This window comes from Pavona decussata, unplaced genomic scaffold (genome assembly GCF_977016875.1).
Source record: "Pavona decussata unplaced genomic scaffold, jaPavDecu1.1 SCAFFOLD_391, whole genome shotgun sequence".
Lineage (NCBI taxonomy): Eukaryota > Metazoa > Cnidaria > Anthozoa > Scleractinia > Agariciidae > Pavona > Pavona decussata.
Genome location: NW_028145763.1, coordinates 904644 through 923983, shown reverse-complemented (window position 1 = coordinate 923983; position 19340 = coordinate 904644). Strand labels below are relative to the sequence as shown.

At 38.4% G+C, this 19340-nt stretch overlaps 1 protein-coding gene across 1 annotated transcript; it reads left to right on the top strand.

Moving 5' to 3' along the window:
- Positions 1–5639: 5639 nt before the first annotated feature.
- On the top strand, positions 5640–18324 carry LOC146451257 (uncharacterized). Its single transcript, XM_085099302.1, has 18 exons — positions 5640–5816; positions 6356–6427; positions 7344–7426; positions 7964–8025; positions 8403–8430; positions 8918–8987; positions 9317–9390; positions 9991–10027; positions 10913–10969; positions 11119–11181; positions 11359–11448; positions 12945–13058; positions 13621–13679; positions 13897–13981; positions 15219–15325; positions 16270–16357; positions 17263–17337; positions 18053–18324. Exons 1-18 carry the CDS (start codon positions 5700–5702, stop codon positions 18128–18130), a joined length of 1359 nt encoding a protein of 452 aa, XP_084955428.1. The 5' UTR covers positions 5640–5699; the 3' UTR covers positions 18131–18324.
- Positions 18325–19340: the final 1016 nt, after the last annotated feature.

Here is a 19340-nt window from a genome sequence, read left to right as displayed (position 1 = left end):
TTCTTCAGGAACGCGCGCACAGTGAGACACTCGCGCGTTTCTTCAGGAAAGCCCAAAAATTAAACAAAGCACTCGCGCATTTCTTGAGAGGACAAGCTGAAAAATCCGCGAAAGACGAGCACGTTTCTTAAGACGAAACGCCCAAAAAATTCTGTGAAGCAAGTGTACATATCTTCCAACGAGACGCCCAAAAGACAAAGCATACTTTAAAGAAATTAAAGATCTTTGAAAAGAATATCTTCCTGCAAAAAATCCAAGTTAGTACGGTTTATTTGATACCTTTAAAAGTACCTTGTTAGCCCCAAAAAAACACGGAAACAACTTTATTTTTCAGTCCCGTTTTATTATACACCTGAGAGCTTTGTTACAAGTTTATTGTCCCTGAAATAGAAATCACCAGCAGTTAGTATAGTTGTGTTTAGTTTATGTCTTAGAATAAAGACGCTGACAACAGTTTTTAAATTTATTTATTTCATTTGCCAGTTACACAATTTACTTAATTGTATGGGGGTGGGACGCGCTCCTTATAATTTTGCTTCCAGAGAAACCAAGGGGTGTCCATACGTCCATAAAACTTGACGCCTGGAATGGGACACCCCAGGGTACTCCAGAAGAAGACGCCGCGATATCGATGTTAACTGCTTGATATCGAGGCTTTGTCGATACCAAGCGCCTCCACGAAAACCGATTTCGAGTCGAATGTCGAATCGAAAGCCGAACAAAGAATCGAATTTAAACCGGAATCGAAAACCGAAGCGGCAACGTGCATTCTATCGCGTACTCCACATACCTGGCGGCCACTGACTTTAGCTTCGGGCTGATTGGCATAGTGCAACTTTTGCCTACAATTGTCGAAGACAACTATCATGCGTTGTCCTATGTAAATTAAACTTCAAACTTTCTAACACTTTTCTTACGACTGCGGACGATTTTTACGAGGCGGAGCTTCATTGGTCTAGGGTCGAAAGAAAAGCAAAGGCTGCACTATGTGAATCCACCCCACCTTACATGGGTTGCTGTGTTGCTGTCCTCTTTCGTCATGTCCCTCGCGGGCTCAGGGGAAGTGGTACTTCCAAAGGTCACGTATCCCAGACGTGGCTGAACGGGTTGTGGTTGGCTTTGTTGAGCAGGCAGTGAATTGGAGGCGATCCCGAAGTTGGAGTCCGGCCGGCCAATTAAATAATTTATACTGACTGTTTTAACTAACATTGACAAATGCAAGCTTCATTGAGCAACAAGCATAGAAAGGTGAAATATAGAGCGAAAAGAAACGAAAGCTAAACTGCTCTTCCTCAGTAGTAAACTACATTTTCATTTGGGGGCATTTTTTCTGCGATTCTAGATTGTCTACTCTAATGTCAAGCTACATGTCACACTTAATGCATGTTGCTTTTCATGAAGCTTGAAAGCCAGCGTTAGTTAAAACAGCTTTAAGCTTCCTACCGTCTGCTCTGTCTTCTCTTCTGCCTAATCCGAGTAAACAGATCACTTGCATGGAGAAGTGATTTGCCTCTGAATTCGTTTCCAATATCTGTTAATGAATTCTCATATATATTTTTTATCTTTAGGCAACCTCAAAGGAATTTATACCTGAAATATATTTCGTTTATTGAAAGGGAGCCAAATGACTTCTCAATGCAAATGACCCATTAATTCGGCGGCCATCATCGTCATCATCTTCTTCTTCTTCTTCTTCTGCTGCTGCTGCTGACCTGGTTCTGGTTCGTCGTCTTCTTTCATCGCCGCATCGGCAGCTCCTCGTCTACTTACGCTAACTAAATTAGCTTTCTATGATGATCGACGATCTTTGTTCTTCTTTCTTCGGCCGGCCTCTTCCTCTGCAGTACCACGTACGGAACCGCGCTCTCTGTTGGTCCGGATCATCCACAGGCCGCTTGACGTGCCACAAGAGCTTTCAACAGTATAAAACTGCTGACGACTCCTATAGCACGCAGCAACCGTTCTCCAGAAGCTCTCATCGTCGTGAAGACTACTTACGCCTACCATTTGTAGACGATCTGCGCCTGCGTGGTGCAATACAGGGCTTCCTATAAAGAGATTCCTCCCGCAAGGCAAGATTAACAAGAAGACGTTTCCGTCCGTTTAAATGCCAACTCTGCCATAGCGAGAAAATTCTCCCCATTTCTCTGTCACTCTCTGATGGACCTAACTTGACGAGCTATCTAACATTGATGTCGATCCTGGCGATGATTCTGCGTCGTAGAGTGGTCTCGAAGGCTGCGTACGCTTACCATTTGTAAACGATCTAACTTAGGGTGTGTGTATTGTCCCTTGAAACCCTTTATAAAGTAACCTTTGATAAGGCGTCAGTTCTCTATTTACGAGAGGGAAACGTCTGATCACAGATTTACTCTGTATGCGAGGTACTAAAAGTTCTATGAGCTAATCTACCTCGCAAATTTGGCAGCTATGTAAAAAAAAAAACGGGATAAATATGTGACGAGCCCAAAAAGTGTCTACGTAGGAGATTAGACGAACCTTCGATTTTTCTCCGTTTTAAGCCAATTCTGTTCCTTGTGCAAGGGTTAAAGCTGACCCAAATTTGCGAGACTAAACTAACTATCTACCTGTAACTAGAGAAGCCATTAAACTCGTAGCGAATGGCCAAATCAGGCACCCCCACAACAGTTGAATGGCCTGTAATCTCTAGTTTTCTAAATTAAAAGTATCAGTTAAATATCTGGATGAACCTTACGGAATGAAGCTTCACTTGCACAGCGCTGTTTCAACTGTCAAGTGAAACGTAAGAGAGTTTTTGAATTTCGCGCAACTAAGCGGGAGAATCCGGTGAGACGACGATGGCGATGACAGCGAAGATAACAAGACGACGAAGCGAATCCAAAGAAAATTAGAAAAAGCCGAAGTGAAGCCGCACAAAAATCGAGAAAAAGCCGAATTAAACCTGCAAAGAAACCCATACCCGCCCAAAATTTGGCCTAGTTACGCCGACCAAGCCAGGGACCCATTAGTAAGCTAATTACAATTATGTTAAGCCGAACGAGAAGTCTGTCGACTTCAAGCCGAACAAGAGGTCATTGGACTTCAAGCCGAAGGTGTGTGGATGGTACGTATGCTTTGCAAGGTTCATCCAGAGCTCTATATACCCCCCATTCCCAGCCCACAAGTAATTACTGACCGGAACGTTGAGTTGATCTTTAGAAAGACGCGAAGATGGGCAAGGCGGAGCTGATACGTTACATGGTTGAGGACGGTGGTCTGATATGGACACAAATTAGATGTTCCGTGGCTCGAGTGGCTGGACCATGGGTGACCTATGGCTGAGGCGTTGAACAATTGAGCTTTACAGTCGCGTCAGAGAACTCAGGAATGCAAGGAAAACTGCAAATATAAGAAAAATAGTCATCAGGAAAGACACCCTATCCTGATAGCTGACGCTAAACAGAAGGACCTGAGAATTGAGAAAAATACGGCTTTCATAAGTATTGCTCCACTTGGATAAGAGCTCGATCTAATCCAGTCGTAATAAACCCTGGGTCGCACAGTCAAAACTCACTCCCCCACCGTGGTGGTTAGACGCCCCCTTCCGGCTCGTTTTTTGGTCTTTTACAATGATTAAACCTCGTTTAATTACTGAAAACTGATAGCTCATTGTGTCCTCTATTAGATACGGTGGTCAAGTGTCGTTATCACCATATTGTATTCGCCCTGTTAACTGGATTTTTCGATATAAGGAAATTACCTTGATTGAACCAAAATTAAGAAAGGATTTCCAAACAGCCCTGTAAATGTATTCTACACTACGTACCATTTTCATACTATCCCTTTAACAAAACGGGCGAGCGTTAACTGTATATAATGAACGGGGCTGAGCAAAAATCTTGCACAAAATAATTAAACTCAATAAGGTTTTGCTTAAATATACTAGAAAAGTAAAAATACCACGGAAAACTGGGTTTTAAAACTTTGTTGCCACGGCGACGTCACGTGCCATACGGAAAAAGGTTTTCTTGTCAAAACGTGCTGCCAAGGAGAAATGGACAGCTATTGAAATTTTCTAGGCCTCCCAAAATCATGAAAGTTGTAAAGATACACACTAGATTAAAAAAAAGTCAGAACCATGGACGATAACAATGACCCAACAGCTTTCTGGGAAACGTTTGACCAGTAAGCTTATTTGCATTCTTGCCAGAAAATAAAAGCACGTGTGAATTTTAAGGCCTAAAATTGGCATATTTCTCTAGGACAAGAGCGAAGTACGAAATATGCCCATGCTAGTTAGATTATCCTATTTTTCCGTCAGGTTACATTGTTCACAGTTTGTACAGAAAAGTTTTTTTTTTCAATCGAGCGTAAACGTATATAATGAAAAGTATAATACATAGAGGCTCGCAACAAAATAGTAAGGAATAAACTTTAGTTGAACATGAAGCAAGGTAAGCCATTTTGTCTTTAAAAAGAAGTTCTTTGTACAATTATACATTTTTTTCCTTACTCTATGATATTCTTTGGTTCATTGCATACACGCCTGCAAATTTTATCTGAAGAGCGTTTCAATGCTGGTGACTGATTAAACCCACGCGGCTCGTTCAACCTATATTGCCGGTTTTATTTCGACGACAAAAGATTACACAGCGCTGTTTCAAGGCCACAGGACTGTAAATATAATAAAGCTGAATTGATTTCGGGAAAAAAAAGAAACGAAAAGATTTACCTTGATTTAATTCCTTGGCTTGAATAAACGCAGTTGGCTGTTTCGATGTTTCAATACCACGCGAATTCGTCCGGACATGCATGTTTCAGTGAACTGCGGTTCGACTTGACTTCACTGGCTTCCACGGCCGTCTATTCTGTTTTAAACAGAAACTACACGTTAGTATCTGCTTGATAATTTGCAAAGCTAAAGGCGTTTAGCGAGGAAAAGGCGAATTTTCTGAACCGACTTCCATAACTTCATACGGCAAAGGTAAAATTGAGCTGTGAAACCGGCTTACCGATACTTTGCCTGTGTTTGAATGTCTTCTTGAGCTGCTCCTAACAATATGTTTGTTTCCTGCAGATAAGCTAATAAAGAAGGCTTATTCCACTCGCCATTTCACTGTGGTCTTGTTTGCACAGAAAAGTTCCAACATGTCGCTACTTCGTGTTACTTCGTCAACTGACTAAATGAATTTTAAACATGGCGCGAACGTGTCCATGTGATCAAAGCCCTCTTCACTTATTGGTTCATTTCAACTAATCGATTACCTTTGTATAGTACGTGTATCCCAGGTATCCATCTTTCGCAGGTAGGAACGCAAAGAGATTTCAAAAGTAAATGCATGCGTTTAATTAACCCATGGCTCAATTTAACTCCAGTAAGAAGTCCGAAAGAAGTGCACATTTGAAAGTCATGAGGCAACGAAACGATTCCATTGCAAGACAGCACGCCAAGACAGGTCATTAACTGAAAATGATCATGTAATTTATTTGAAAATTCAATTTGTGTGGTAACTATACACTTTGATTAAATTTTGACCCTGAAAACGCGCCATACACACCTTCACCAAACCTCGTCTTTTTGTTGCCAAGTACTAACCTCAGTGGGGTAGGGACAGGTGGTGACGTAAGAACCCAACAACCAATCAGAATCGTTTTTAGTAAGAGCGGACCAATTTGAACCGAAGTAGTCCGCCATTTTGTGTTCGGCTTTGTTCATCGTTTTTACACAGGGAATAATTATGGCTAGCGCTTTGGATAAAGCGGGATTTCCAATCTTAACTAGCGAGGAAGCTGTGGCAAATTGTAAATCAATGTTTGGAGTTGCATTAAGCGTGGAAGATCTTCTGAGACCTCAGGTAAAGTGCCTCTAACTCCGATCCAGTTTGAATTCTAATATGTTTACGTTACAAAGGCTGAGCTTCAATTCTGCACGATTTTAATACGGAGAACAAATTAAAATACGATGAAGGCAATCTCTTATTCTGGATTATTTTCTTCACTTCGATGCTTTACGATCACTTCGCCACTAGATCGGCCACTATCCAATTCAAGTCAGATCATTTCTTGGTATAAAGTTCATCTGGAACCGAGAGATTTTTTAAATTCTGTTGCTCATGAAGAACGTTCTTGTAAGATTTAGCAGTTTACCCAAGACGTGCAACAGTTTTAAACTATTCGAGTGTAGACACGCCATACAGATGGAGCTCATTTAAACATGTACCGGTATTTAGCCATGTAAATACATTGTAAGCTTTAACAACCTGCAGAAAGAATTTTTTTGTTTTTCTAAATACTCATTTAGTGATGATTTTAAGGATCCCTACTATAGTGTAAACTGTTTTAGGAGAATATGATTGAAGCTTGAAAACATCACTTGGATTTTCTGTGATTTTAGTTTCAGCAGATGAAACGTCTTTATGTTGCGGTTCTGTCAAGCTTTGGGGTTCCTACTGAGCAATTTACACAGGTACGTGTAGATGTCATTGATGTAGAATGCATGTAAGTATTTGATTGCTGCGTATCAGGATAACACTGGATTTTTCATGACTAATAAGGCCCTGAAACACATTCTATCCGTCTGTTTCAGACAGATAAAGCGTGTGGAGATCAACTGTGGAACAAATGTTGATCTTTCATGAATCATACAATGAATTTGTATGATAACTTATATTTTAGCCTTGATTAACTGTTTGAACAGCTGAATAACTTTTCTGAACGAATGAGTTTAGCCATTCGAATGACTGAATAATTTTTCTGAATGGATGAGTGAAACCATTCAAGTGGCTGCATAATAATTATTATTTCGGAACGGGTAAGCATAGCCGTGCGAATGGATAACCTGAGCTGTTTGAATGGTTGAAAAGTGTTTGGGAACGGGTAGCATCAGCCATTCAAACGGCTTCTTACTGTTCATGAATGGCTGATGAATGGCAAGCGAACGTCAAACAGCCGTTCGAACAGATAGCCGTTAGTTTACATTTCTCGTGAGGTCACAAATGATGTTTTCTTAATGTTCATCCCACTCTATTAATATGCTGTAAATGCATAATTATGCATAATGTACATGTGTTTACACGTACGCCTGTAGATACATGAACATTCAGTTGATTTGGGCGTTACATGTAAATTGTACAGTGATTGTGTGTAATGTTGGATAGGTGAATGATGATGCCTTTTACTTGGAATTATTATTTTCAGGGTTTTAGCTACATGTATCCTATTGAAGGTGGAAACTGGGTAGACGTTTCTCACAATGACTTGTTTTAACTGAAAATAATAGCCCAGTTAGGTAGCCACCTGGTTCTGAAAATCATGTATAATATATTAAAAACAAAATCTGCCATTGGCACACCTTACGTTCAGTACTATTCTTCACCACACAGCCACAATTCAAGTTCATGGACAGCTTTGAACACCCAGAGCTTCATGAAGAGAGTGCTCCACTAGTTATTCTGGCTCTAGCTTTGTGAGTGATGGTTATCCTTTTATTAATTTTGTAGATTATGGCACATTTAAATGTTAAGGTAGTGTTCAAGTGTTACAGCTCATACATTATCCAACTGCCTAAATTAATCATTCAGCGTGCTTGCACAAATTAATGTACTTGGCCATGGTGAATCTGTCTCCAGTTTTAGTTTTTTGTGATGTTGTCCAATGGCAACCCTCAATAACTTTATAAATAATAATTATTTATAAAGTCTGCATTCTGTCTTACCTCTGGCTGCAAGGGATGTACAGTGAATGTACATTCTACAAACGCCTTTCATAATAGATACATAATAACTGCACATTTCCAGGCTAGAACAGCATAGAGTACCTGTATGTAACATGTCTTGTGGAATGACACTGTACACAGTATAAAAATATAATGGCTGATGGATCTGGACTACACTGATACCTTTGGGAGTCTCAGTCAATACATATACATGTACATGACAATCTGTAAAGCCATTTTGTTTGTAAAGCTATTTTGTTCTGACCTCTTTACCTTGAACATTTTTAGGCAAAGAGTTATGTTTGCTTGTGGAGTGGAAAATTTTAGCATCTTTGACCTTGTTACACCAAGTAAGTTAAACCAAGATCAATAATTTTTAATATTCACATAAAATTATGTGTGGATGAAAGGTGTTCTTGTGTTTTCTGTGAATGAATGATACAGTGGTAGAGGTATTTTTTTCAGTTAGTGCCATAGGCATACTGTACCTGGAAAAAGAAAAACCGATTTCTCACAGAAGGAGTTGAACCCACATGTACACTGTATGACTTTTAGTAGTATGGTACAAATGTATTCTTTACTTATGGTACAAGTTTCCCTTTGTCTGTTTTGCTCAGAGCATAATCAGTTAAAGTTACTGTATTAGACAGTGTACAGTGTAGAGTATAAACTAATGCTGGTACATGTACATGTATTTAAATTTTGATGTCTAATCCTTTACTTTCAGAACCGAAGAGAACTCTCCATTGCCTCAGGTACAGTTTTATTCTCACATGAAACCATCTCTATAGTATCCATTAGGTTTGTGAGATTGTGGACTGTGAAAGCATCCCGTAGGGCATGTACAGCCAGGAGTGCAGAGTATCCACCACCCCACTCCCACAGTTTTGCTCTTGTGTGCACTGTCCCTACATGTACCATGATTAATACATGTAGTTTTGCACAAATTACTGTATGTATTATACAGTGTACTGATTGTATGACTTAAGCCACCAATTATTGGAGTCCTATTCAGTGTGTATCATTATCAGAGTGACTGCATGTGATAATGATCAGGGTTGAATAGGCATTGATATTACAAGGAGAAATTTGATACTGATCTCTGTTAGGGGTTAAAGGGTTAGTATTAATTTTATGTATAATAATTCACAATCAAAACTTAAATTATTTCTGCATTCAGTATACATGTAGATGTATGTAGATGTACGTGACTTGTGTATTTTATTATGTTTTGTTTTATAGTGCTATTGTCAACTTCACCAAATTTAAAGGTTCCAGAGAACATGTTTATGACAATGCAATTTCTGAAGTGGTAAGCACCCATTTGCGGTTCTTTTTCTTACCTAGAACCTATAAACAATCAATACATGTACTAATGTAACCATGTACTGTAGGAATGCCTGGGGGGTACTCTAAAAAAGTTTGGATGGAGGTGTGCCACTAGGACTCTGAAACCCTTATCCTAAACAAGACTAAGTTCAGCTGCATTGACCAAAAGTCCCTACCCTACCTCAGGCTCACTTTTTCCAGAACCTCGGTGACTATCCCAGTCCAACTCTTATCTGGTTTGTCTCTCATTTGTTGGAAACTTTAATTTCTTTTAACAACTGTATTTTTTTTTTTTTTTTTTGCATTTTTTAGGATAAAGCTGTTCAACAAAGGGAAATGTTAATGGCCAGAAATAAAGAACTTAGCAAAAAAATACTGGAACTTAAGTAAGATGTCTATTATTAAAAAAAGTCTACATGATTGTACATGTATGTTGTTGATTTTGTGATTGATGTGACGTCAGCACATTCCTGTGGTTCTTTCTGTGAGCTTTCATTTTGGTTTTGTTGATGCTCCGCAGATCTTCATTATTCTCTTGAGAGAATGCATTGTTAAAACGTTGGGTTATACACATGTACAAAATAATGTACATGTATATAAAACATAGTGTTAAGGAACTTACATGTAAGACAGCTTAGCACGAGTGATATTTTTTTGTTGATGTAACACGAAAGTTTGAAATGTGACATGTTTTTGTGACAGAATCTCACCATGAGCATTGTTTATTAAATGCCTGCAGGCCATTGAGACATAAACTTGCTCATCATTCAAGGATTTCAGGCTTATCATTATGAAACATTAATTTTCATGTTTAACTACCAGTACAATTTGTATTCTGCACTCCTACTGTCTAACTTCCATTTGAAAAGTGTTCAGTTGCCTGACAAAGATTAGAAGGGCCAGGACTGGACTACTACTGACAATAACTGTGTTAGACAAAATTACAAGTATAATAGCCATGATCATTGTGTTTCTTTTATTATTAGAGCAAAAAGAGCCGAGGAGGATCAGCAAGTTCAGAAGGTATTAGTAATGACATTGCTACATATAAATTGTGTATTTTCAGCAATATTTTTATGTACTGTCAATGTACAGGTAAATATGTACATGTAAGAGATGGATTCCTGTAGCAATAAATTGTAGTTGTTAAAGGAATATAATCATGATGCGAACATGTAGTTGATTCCTGAAACAAATTAATCAGCCAAGTTCTTGTCACAAACAGGAGGCATCTTGAGGTGTGCAGCATTATTATTTATTTACATGTAGTAGTCGACAGATTAGGGGTCAATTTAATAAAACTTTTACACCTGTAGTTTACAAGCTAACTGGGCCATTGGTTTGACAATTGCACATGCAAATGAGTGCAACAATCATTGTTTAAGACTTCTAACAAATGTTTCTTGGACTTGGTCAGATTCTTCATTACACTTGACTTAGTGTTAACTCTTTATTAAAATACAGTTAAACACTGGGTTGGGCTGCAGGGATTGCCAGCCATGGGAGCATGTTACTTTCTAGGGGTTGGCTGGTTACAGTGTAGGCCCCCTGGAGGCTCCACCCATCCTCCACTTGGCTTCTTAGAGTTCGGAAAAAAAAAAGATTAAAAGACAGCAATTTTAATGGTAGAAGTTTTTTCGTTCGTGTACTCTGTATGACTGGCTTAAAGTAGTTTCCTTGTCATGTGGAGTTTGAGCTTCTCCAAATCAATATGACAGCCCTGTGTGTGTGTTTTGTTTTGTTTTGTTTTTTACTTAATTGTGTACAATTTGCAAACCACTTGACTACAGTGAGTATGATTTAAATAGTACCTGTCTGACAGATTTAAATAAATTTTACTGTACATCATGGTCAGTAAATTATTATTCTGGTTGTCATTTTTTTTCATACAATTATATTATTTTCCAGCTTGAAGATGAAGTGCAGGAACTTCAGAATAGTGTGAGCGAGCTTAACAAACAACAGGTAACAATCATGGCATATGTAAGCGTCGCATGTATAGTCAGTCATGTAGTTTGATTGAAGTGATTTGTTTTATACACGTGTATAATTGTACATGTAATGGACTTTTTCAAATGTTGCTTGTACTTTTTTTCTTTGTCTATCTATTTTAGGCTGCAGAAATGAAACACATCCAACAACTGAAAACCTCTAATGCAGAACTCAGTTCCAAAAAGGTGATTAATTTTTTTTCAATTTCCTGATGGCTTTGATCTTCAATCTGCCTCTTTTCCCAATAGTCTCTTTGTGTGCCAGATTCGTTCTGACATATGGATAATGCTCTAAATGTCAGCACAACAAATCTCTTTACCATGGCCAAATTACTCTGTTGATTTTGAACCCGTTGTTTTCAGGCAGAGACAAAAGCCAATTTAGCTGGGCTCAAGCAAGACTGTGATAGTCTAAAGTCCAAGATTGTGCAATCACCTGACAGATTCAAAGGGGTAAGCAATGAGGCAATGTAAATATTTAATTTCTTTTTTTTTTTTTTTGGAGTTCACCAGTACTTCAAGACTTGCAGCAAGTTGACTTTTTTGAGCGACATGACTGAGCAATGAACACCGCGAGGAGACGCGAGGGAACCAAAACCAACATGACATGAAGAGTTTAAAATAATAGGGCTTAATTTCACTCAGTAAGAACAGTTGTACCATAGGAAGTATTGGGTGGGTATAAGGATTTTAGGAGGATTTTTACATGTTGACAGTAGAATTTAAAAGGTTCAACAACAAAAATTATAGTACAGTCGAACCTGTATATAACGGCCACCCTCGGGACTTGAGTAACTGGCCGCTTAATACAGGTGGCCGCTTAATACAGGATCACTAAAAATACTCACTGGGCGTGGTCTAATGTCAATTTTAATGGCGTATCACACAAAAACACTTCATGCAAGGAAACAATAGGACAATCAACACTCTTTCAAGTGATCAATACTTTAAACAAAGTTCAGTGCCAACTTGTAACTTAACGGTATAATAAATGTAACATTGTGTAAAAGTACTATACAATAAATTGTCACGGCAATAACAGGGTTGACAGGCCTGCGCAACTCGCATGTACGTGTTTAGCCTAAATGAAAGTTTTGCCCTCACAGGTACATGTACGTCTTTCAGAGAACACCCTTTTCTCTATGAATAGAGCGATGCTCCCTGTAAATTTTCTTTTAGCGCTGGATATCTTCTTATTAAATACTTTCCTACGGTATACAGTGCTCTATTTCTATGACTTACATTTCACAACAAAATATCTCATTTCATCATTTCATAGTTGTTACGCCCAATGTTCAATGTCACATGGCTGAAGAACAGGTTAATTAAAGAGGAATTTCTTGCTAAAGAGTGAAGCCTATTCAACACAAACTTTTTTTTAGCGTTCGTGATATGGTACTGTACTTCAGCACATTGCGGACATCTGAAAAGTGTTAACTATATTAAACGGCCGAGTATCAGTTTACTGTAGCTTTGTACAATATGTTATTTCTTTATAGCGATGCTAGCTGGATCGCATTTTAAACACAATAAAATACCGCATAAAATAACATATGGCTTAGTTTCCATTCAAGGGTGGCCGCTTAATACAGGTAAAAGTAACAAAGAAAGACAAACATAGGACTGCTACAGTGTGGCCGCGGCCGCTTAATTGAGGTGGCCACCTAATACAGGTAACAAATACAGCGTTTGTATGAGCAAACAATAAGGACTTTAAAAACTGGCCGCTTAATAGAGGGTGGCCGCTTAATACAGGGCCGTTATATACAGGTTTGACTGTACATGTAAATTGTCTGTTATTACAATTCTATGTACATGCAAAGATTAAAAATGATTATTACAATATTTTCCTATTGTACAGACTGATTGTTACAGCTGCAGGTACTACACATACAATTCAATGTAATTTATATAACTGTTTTACTTTTTTCATGCTTTTGTTATGTTAGGAACTGGCTCGCCTAACTAGTGCTGTGCAGTCTGTAAGGGAGGCCAGAGATGAGAGAAGTGCAAGGCTACAGGAGATTTGCACTCAACAGGAGAGCAGTTTACAGTTTACTGAGGTGTGTTGAACAGTGTACCGGCCTCTTCTACCCCATCCTTTTTTCAGTGTTTACTTGCAGCCTGTAGTCCTCAGTAAACTAATGCACTTGTCAATGTTAACATACATGTGGGGCATTTGCTACACATATTACATGTATTTTATTTCCCATGCATACACAACACAATACACCCCTGTAATGTAAAAGACAAGGCTATTGCCTGAGAAGAATTTCAAGAGGCCCACAAGGCCAAAAGCCAAGACATTAGGAGCCCTACACATGACATTCTTGGGCATCCAGGTTACCAGGCTCTTGTTAGGCAGCAACCTTGAAAGAGAAAAAATTACCCAAATTGGAGAGGGATCTGAAGCATAATTAATTTTTTTGTCTAATTCTGGGTCATTTTAATAACTTATTGTACAGTATCATGCAAACTACAATAAATTATATTACAATAAAAATTATCATTGTACAAGTTTACCTTAGAGTTACTACATCTACTTAAGGACAACATGCAATTATAATATGTTTATTACTTAATATTGCACATGCATTTTCTGAATATAATCCTTTGGTTTGATAGGATGCCCAGACAGCATTGAAAATGATCACAGGAATAGGTCTTGACATGGATAAATTGCGGTAACATACATAATATGATTGTAGTCAAAACAATAATAATGCGTGTAATATTAATAATAACAATGCTATTGAACTGGTTATACCAAGCAATACATGCTGCACACATATGTGAACAGCAGTATGGCTAGTAAGTCAAGACTTTGTGTGTATTGAATTAGAATGACTCCATTTTAATTCGACCGTAAATGTTTATGCTTGTCTAACTTTTGTTCTGCAGAGAGGAGACTGCTAAGCTTGAAGACTTTCAAGACAAAATTGTCACCCAAAAAGAGGTGCTTAGAGACCTGACTGCCAAGATAGAGGTACATGCGACTTAATTTCATTGTACTGAGTACAGTACAATATACATGTAATAACAATTAAGTAGACAGTAAAAAAATAGCTGTCACCATGCTCGTTCTTGAGTTATAATCACCTAAAGCTAAATTCAGGGCTCTTTAACAGGTTACATGTATATTGTTGCTATGGTTACCTATAAAGTTGAGAAAACTTGTTCACTGATAATTAGGCATTTGTTTTCAGATACCATAGACCATTATCACACGGCGGTCATGTTGAGTCTCGGGGGAGGGGGGGGAATAAAAAGCTTTGTTTTTGCACGGCAAGTCTTGCAGTGAATTCCATCTGGCCGGGGTTTGCCATGCGAAAACAAAGCTTTTTATTCCCCCGAGACTCAACATGGCCGCCAAGTGATAAGGGTCTATTGAATTGTATCAACTGATTAAGAATGGTATGTGTAGTATTGATCCGTCAAAGTTTAAGTGCTGGGTAATGTTGGAAACCAATGCCAGCCACCTTAAAACAAATACATTTAAGAGTAGCCAGGGCCCCAGATAAAAGTACTGGTGGTGCATTAATAATTATTTATCATAATAATATAATAAATATAATACTTTATTCAAACATGATACACGATACATACAGTATTTGAAAAGGAGGACCGCGAGGTTATCCCTATAAAAGGTCCCCTAACTGAACTTTTTAAAAATATTTAAAAATTACAAAAAACGCGGATAAAAATCACTGGTGCAAGTACAAAATGGTTAGTAAGAATCATATTTAAAAAGAAAATATATACAATTCAATATGAGCTTCTTTGTCAATAAATCTTCATCCGCCTTTTTTAAATTTGTTAACGTTAATTTCGTCCGTAAAAAGATGGTTTGGCAAACTGTTCCAGTCCTTGACGATTCTCACGACGAAGGAGTACTTAAAGGAGTTAACTTTGGCTAATTTAGTTTGTATTTTGTATGGATGGTTGGCTCTAGTATTTTTACTTCTACAAAACCCGAAATAGTCGTCAAAGTCAAGGCCATTTAGACCAAACACTGTCTTGTAACATTCCACCACAGATAGCCATAGGTATTCTCTTCGATGCTGAAGTGTGTTCCAATTTTAGTATGTTCCAATTTGGTAACAGAGCTTAACTGTATGTATATGTATGCGTATGTTTATCAAAATACAACCTCCAGTGTAACTGCAGTCTTAATACTCATCAAGAATTGAAAACTGAGCTTGTTAAAATTGGGGCATTTTTAGCAACTACGCCGACAGCAAGCATCAAAGCAGGAGAAACTTTCACGACTAATGCGACAACACGATAAAAAGGTTGCTGCCACACATGATGCCAGCGGCCAGTTACAAAGGTTTGTCTTTCTACTTCTTCCTTGATCTCCCAGCAATGCTATAATATTATTGTATGTGCTGCGTTCACCAAATTAGAGTTCAGGTCCTGGTTGTTCAAAACCCAATTAATGCTAATCCCCGATTAAAAATTAACTGAATTTTTTCATCTCGCTCAAAAGTTGATTTTAAGCCAGTGATAAAGAAAAAATTTAAGTCAAAACTGAGGAATGTTTAGAACTGGTTCTGAGGCTAAGTATGGAGTCCTCGGGGGCATGGCAGTGCCAATATCTCCCCTCCCCCCCCCCCCCCCCCCAAAAAAAAATGTACTAGAAGGTGATTTTTGGTAAGTTGGCCTTTTTCATCATGCTCTGCTCAAACATTATTCAAAAAATTTTCAAACATTTCCATTGCGCATATGCCACACATTGACATTCCAATCCTGGCAGTATGCAGGATGTTTGTCCCATAAACCTTGTTTAATGGCCTTAGCCCCCACGAGTCTCCTGTAGCTCAGCAGTAGAGCATCGAACTAGTAATCGGAAGGTCTTGGGTTCGACTCCTGATAGGAGCACTCGGATTTTTTTCCGAGTATGCCTGTGTCACTTTCTAGAATAATACATCATTCTCATTTTTTCAAAAATTCAAATTTTTGTGATGTCACATTTTGGTATGATACATGTAGTTTATACATTGGCCGTTTTTACACCAGAGGACGCATAATCCGTCTGGACGAACTTGGGCAAACATTCGTTGTTGGTCTGGTAATGCGCCTGAGTCTCTAGTCTTAAGGCGGTCACAAGACGTATTATGCGTCTGACGAACTATCTTCATTTTTGTACGTCTTGGACGACGCACAACGGAAGATAGTTTGTCGCGTCCTCTAGTGTTAAAACGGCCATTAATAAATAAGAAGTCAACTGGATTTATGTCGGTCTTATTTCAAAATAATTTTTCTTTCGTTAAGGGAACAAGTACTTCTTGAAAAAAAGATAGCAGAGAAGGAAAGTTACCTGGAACAATGTAACAACCAGCTGAACAGCCTGTCAATGATGGTATACCTTGCTAGATCATTATTTTTAATTCACATAATTGTATTTTTCTTAAATTATTTTAAAGTTGTTTTTAATGACACAAGAGGCTCAAACTACCGGCCTTCAGATCTGACAATCACCACACGACGTCCAGAACTCCAAGTTTTTTATGCTACCTAAAGCAATTACCTGATACAAACATGGTAGAGTTAGAAATAGTTTAAAGGATTACAGGTGTGTGAAATTACATGTAAAAGACGGACAAGGATTCTCCAAATTCCCCTTTCATTTTATTTTAATACATCATTTAATTTTATACATTATAGATTTAACATTGATAAAAAGTATTACGGAAAAGGGAGGGGCCCATCTAGTGCGACTAATATCGTGCCCTTCAGCTAAATTATTAATAATCAAAGGGCTTCCCGCGAAAGGGGCCTTTATCGCTTTTTAGGGTAAAATTTGGAATTTTTTCGCAGGATCTAGCTCAATCTTTACATACGGACTTGATCTGACATGAAGAATGTCCTTCTGTGATTTTTCTTTCTTTTTTTTTTTTTTCGCTTTTTTTATTTGCGCCGACTCGATTTTATGGCCCCGTTTTTCTCGAAAACGAAGTAAAAAACAGCGGGAGAAAAAAAAAAATAAAAAGTAAACATCACAGAACGACATTCTTCATGTCAGAAAAAGTTCGTATGTAAAGAATTTATAGCGAGAAAAATTCATCAAAAAGTGATATACGCCCCCTTTGCGGGAAGCCCTTCAATTACAATATGAACAGTCCTGATTCCAAAAGGCGATTAGTATTTCTTACAAACGAAAGCAGACGTAATGATATATAAAGTCAGTGTACATTGTAACACTGTTTAACATGATAAGCTGATCAATTTACAACTTCTTGTTGTAATTATTTTTATGATACTCAGGTGAAAGAAGAGATGGAGCACCACGAAGAAGACATGGACAAACTACACACTGTGTATCAACAGCTGCTGGGGCAGGTGAGAAAGAATAAGTGCAGTAGACTGGGCCCAGCATTCAAAGCACGATTATTGCATCTTTCATTATCATGCGGCGAACTCTGAACTTCAAAACCAAACCAACGATTTGCGTGTTTTACTGCCATCAATCATGGCGACAACTGACTGACCGCAAAAATACAGAAAACAAAGAAGTGGATCGAAATCCGCCAATCGCAGCGTTTGAATGTGAGCTTTTCAAACCCACTAAGTCAAAATCTTAGTTTTCTAAGAGGTCCGCTGAGCTGTTTGGCGGCAGTGGAAAACACAACGGTTGGTTTAATCTTGAACTACAGAGTCCGCAAGCTATTGAAAGGCGCAGTGAGCTAACCCGTGGCTAGCGTGCACTTTGATGACCGTCTGATCCAGACTACATTTTGTACCTTTTTTTCTCCGAAACTGATTGGTTTATACTTCATTCACACACATGCATCACTTGTGTCCTTATGCACAAAAAAATGCCCAGCACTATGTTATTGCAACATAAAGATTGCAACTACAGCAGTGCTAGAAGCAAACTGAGCTATTGCGAGCCAGTTGCAAGAGAAATAGCCCAATTTTGGAAAGAAACAACCCCCCCCCCACCCCTTCAAATAATTTTATTGCACCCCAAAATGTCACTCCAACGTGAGCTATTAGAGTGCGACTGTACCAAACACTGCCTAAAACTGAAAGAATTCATAAACTTTTCTTTCAGCTTGAAAGTTATCATCATGGACTCAACAGAGGTTGGGAAAAAGTTATCACAGCTACAAACAAACAAACAAATAACTAACGAAGTGTAAATCTGAATAGTTTGGTTAAAAATATGTAAATGTAACTTACCAAGTAAATGGCAACTCGGAGTCATTTATTAGCAACACTCAGTAGCAAGCACTTGTAGCTGCCCTGTACATTAGCAAACATTTAACAGGGGTATGGGACAGCCTATCAGAAATGGCTAGTAATTTAAAGCTTTTTGATCAATTTAAGCATTTTTGAGAAATCTTTTCATATTCTTGGAGTGGCTCCACAAAATGAGGAACGTCTTGGAATCAGATTTTAATATTTTGAGTACTAGACTGGGTGCTCTGCGATGCCGGTGCAGTGCTCTACCAACAGAGCTATCAAGCCAACTGGGAGCTGGTCAAATCGGAGTCCGTAATATACCTGTAAAGGATGAATAAATGAATGCTAATATATGAATCATACATTTTGAACTGCGGAGGAAAGATAAAATGGAACAAAGATCCTCGCAGTTAGTACGCAACTTATTTATAAGCAGTTGCGAAAAGAAAGGATCTTTCTTCCATTTGATCGTTCATCCGCAGTTCAAAATATATTTTTCATATATTTACATTCATTCGAATCGCTTTTTGTTGTTTTAGCTTAGATTTGCCAGAGTTCTTACATGTGGACTTGAATTCCTCCAGGAAACGTTGCTCCAGTATTTTATCCGCTGCTTCGCACTTCGTTTTGTGATGAAAACGAACTTTTTGTCCATAACCATAGCTTCTTACTGCAAATAAGGCGCAAGGCAGCGGATAAAGCATTGGAGCAACGTTTCCTGAAGGAATTCAAGGCCACATGCAAAAACTCCGGTGAATCTGACTGAGCTAAAACAACAAAGTGATCTGAAATACACCATAAGTCGGTAATGCACCGAGCTCTTCAATTGTTGTCGGTGGCACAAACCAGAACAGCTTGCCTTATAGCTACTGTTTGAGCATCACTTGATGGACTCAGACTGTTCAAGCAGCTACATGTACCGAGTCGTGCTCATATTTAACAGCAAAAGATGTCTTTAGCTTTGTTTACTGTTCAAATCCTATCTAAAGAATAGAGTTGTCACTGTAACGTGAGCGAGCTGCACTCACTGAACTCATGTAAGCTATGTTTTTGCTTTGGAATGTTGAGCTGTAAGCTGATGCATAATTATACCAAGTTTGTACCTGCATTAAATATTCTATTACTGAGTTTCTCGCATTTTGTTGTTGACAACATTA

Excerpts from the sequence above, each read along its gene's own strand:
- LOC146451257 (XM_085099302.1), top strand. The coding sequence starts at position 5,700 with ATGGCTAGCGCTTTGGATAAAGCGGGATTTCCAATCTTAACTAGCGAG. Across the intron at positions 5,817-6,355 it reads AAGATCTTCTGAGACCTCAG|TTTCAGCAGATGAAACGTCT; the intron begins GTAAAGTGCCTC and ends CTGTGATTTTAG. Across the intron at positions 10,028-10,912 it reads AGGATCAGCAAGTTCAGAAG|CTTGAAGATGAAGTGCAGGA; the intron begins GTATTAGTAATG and ends ATTATTTTCCAG.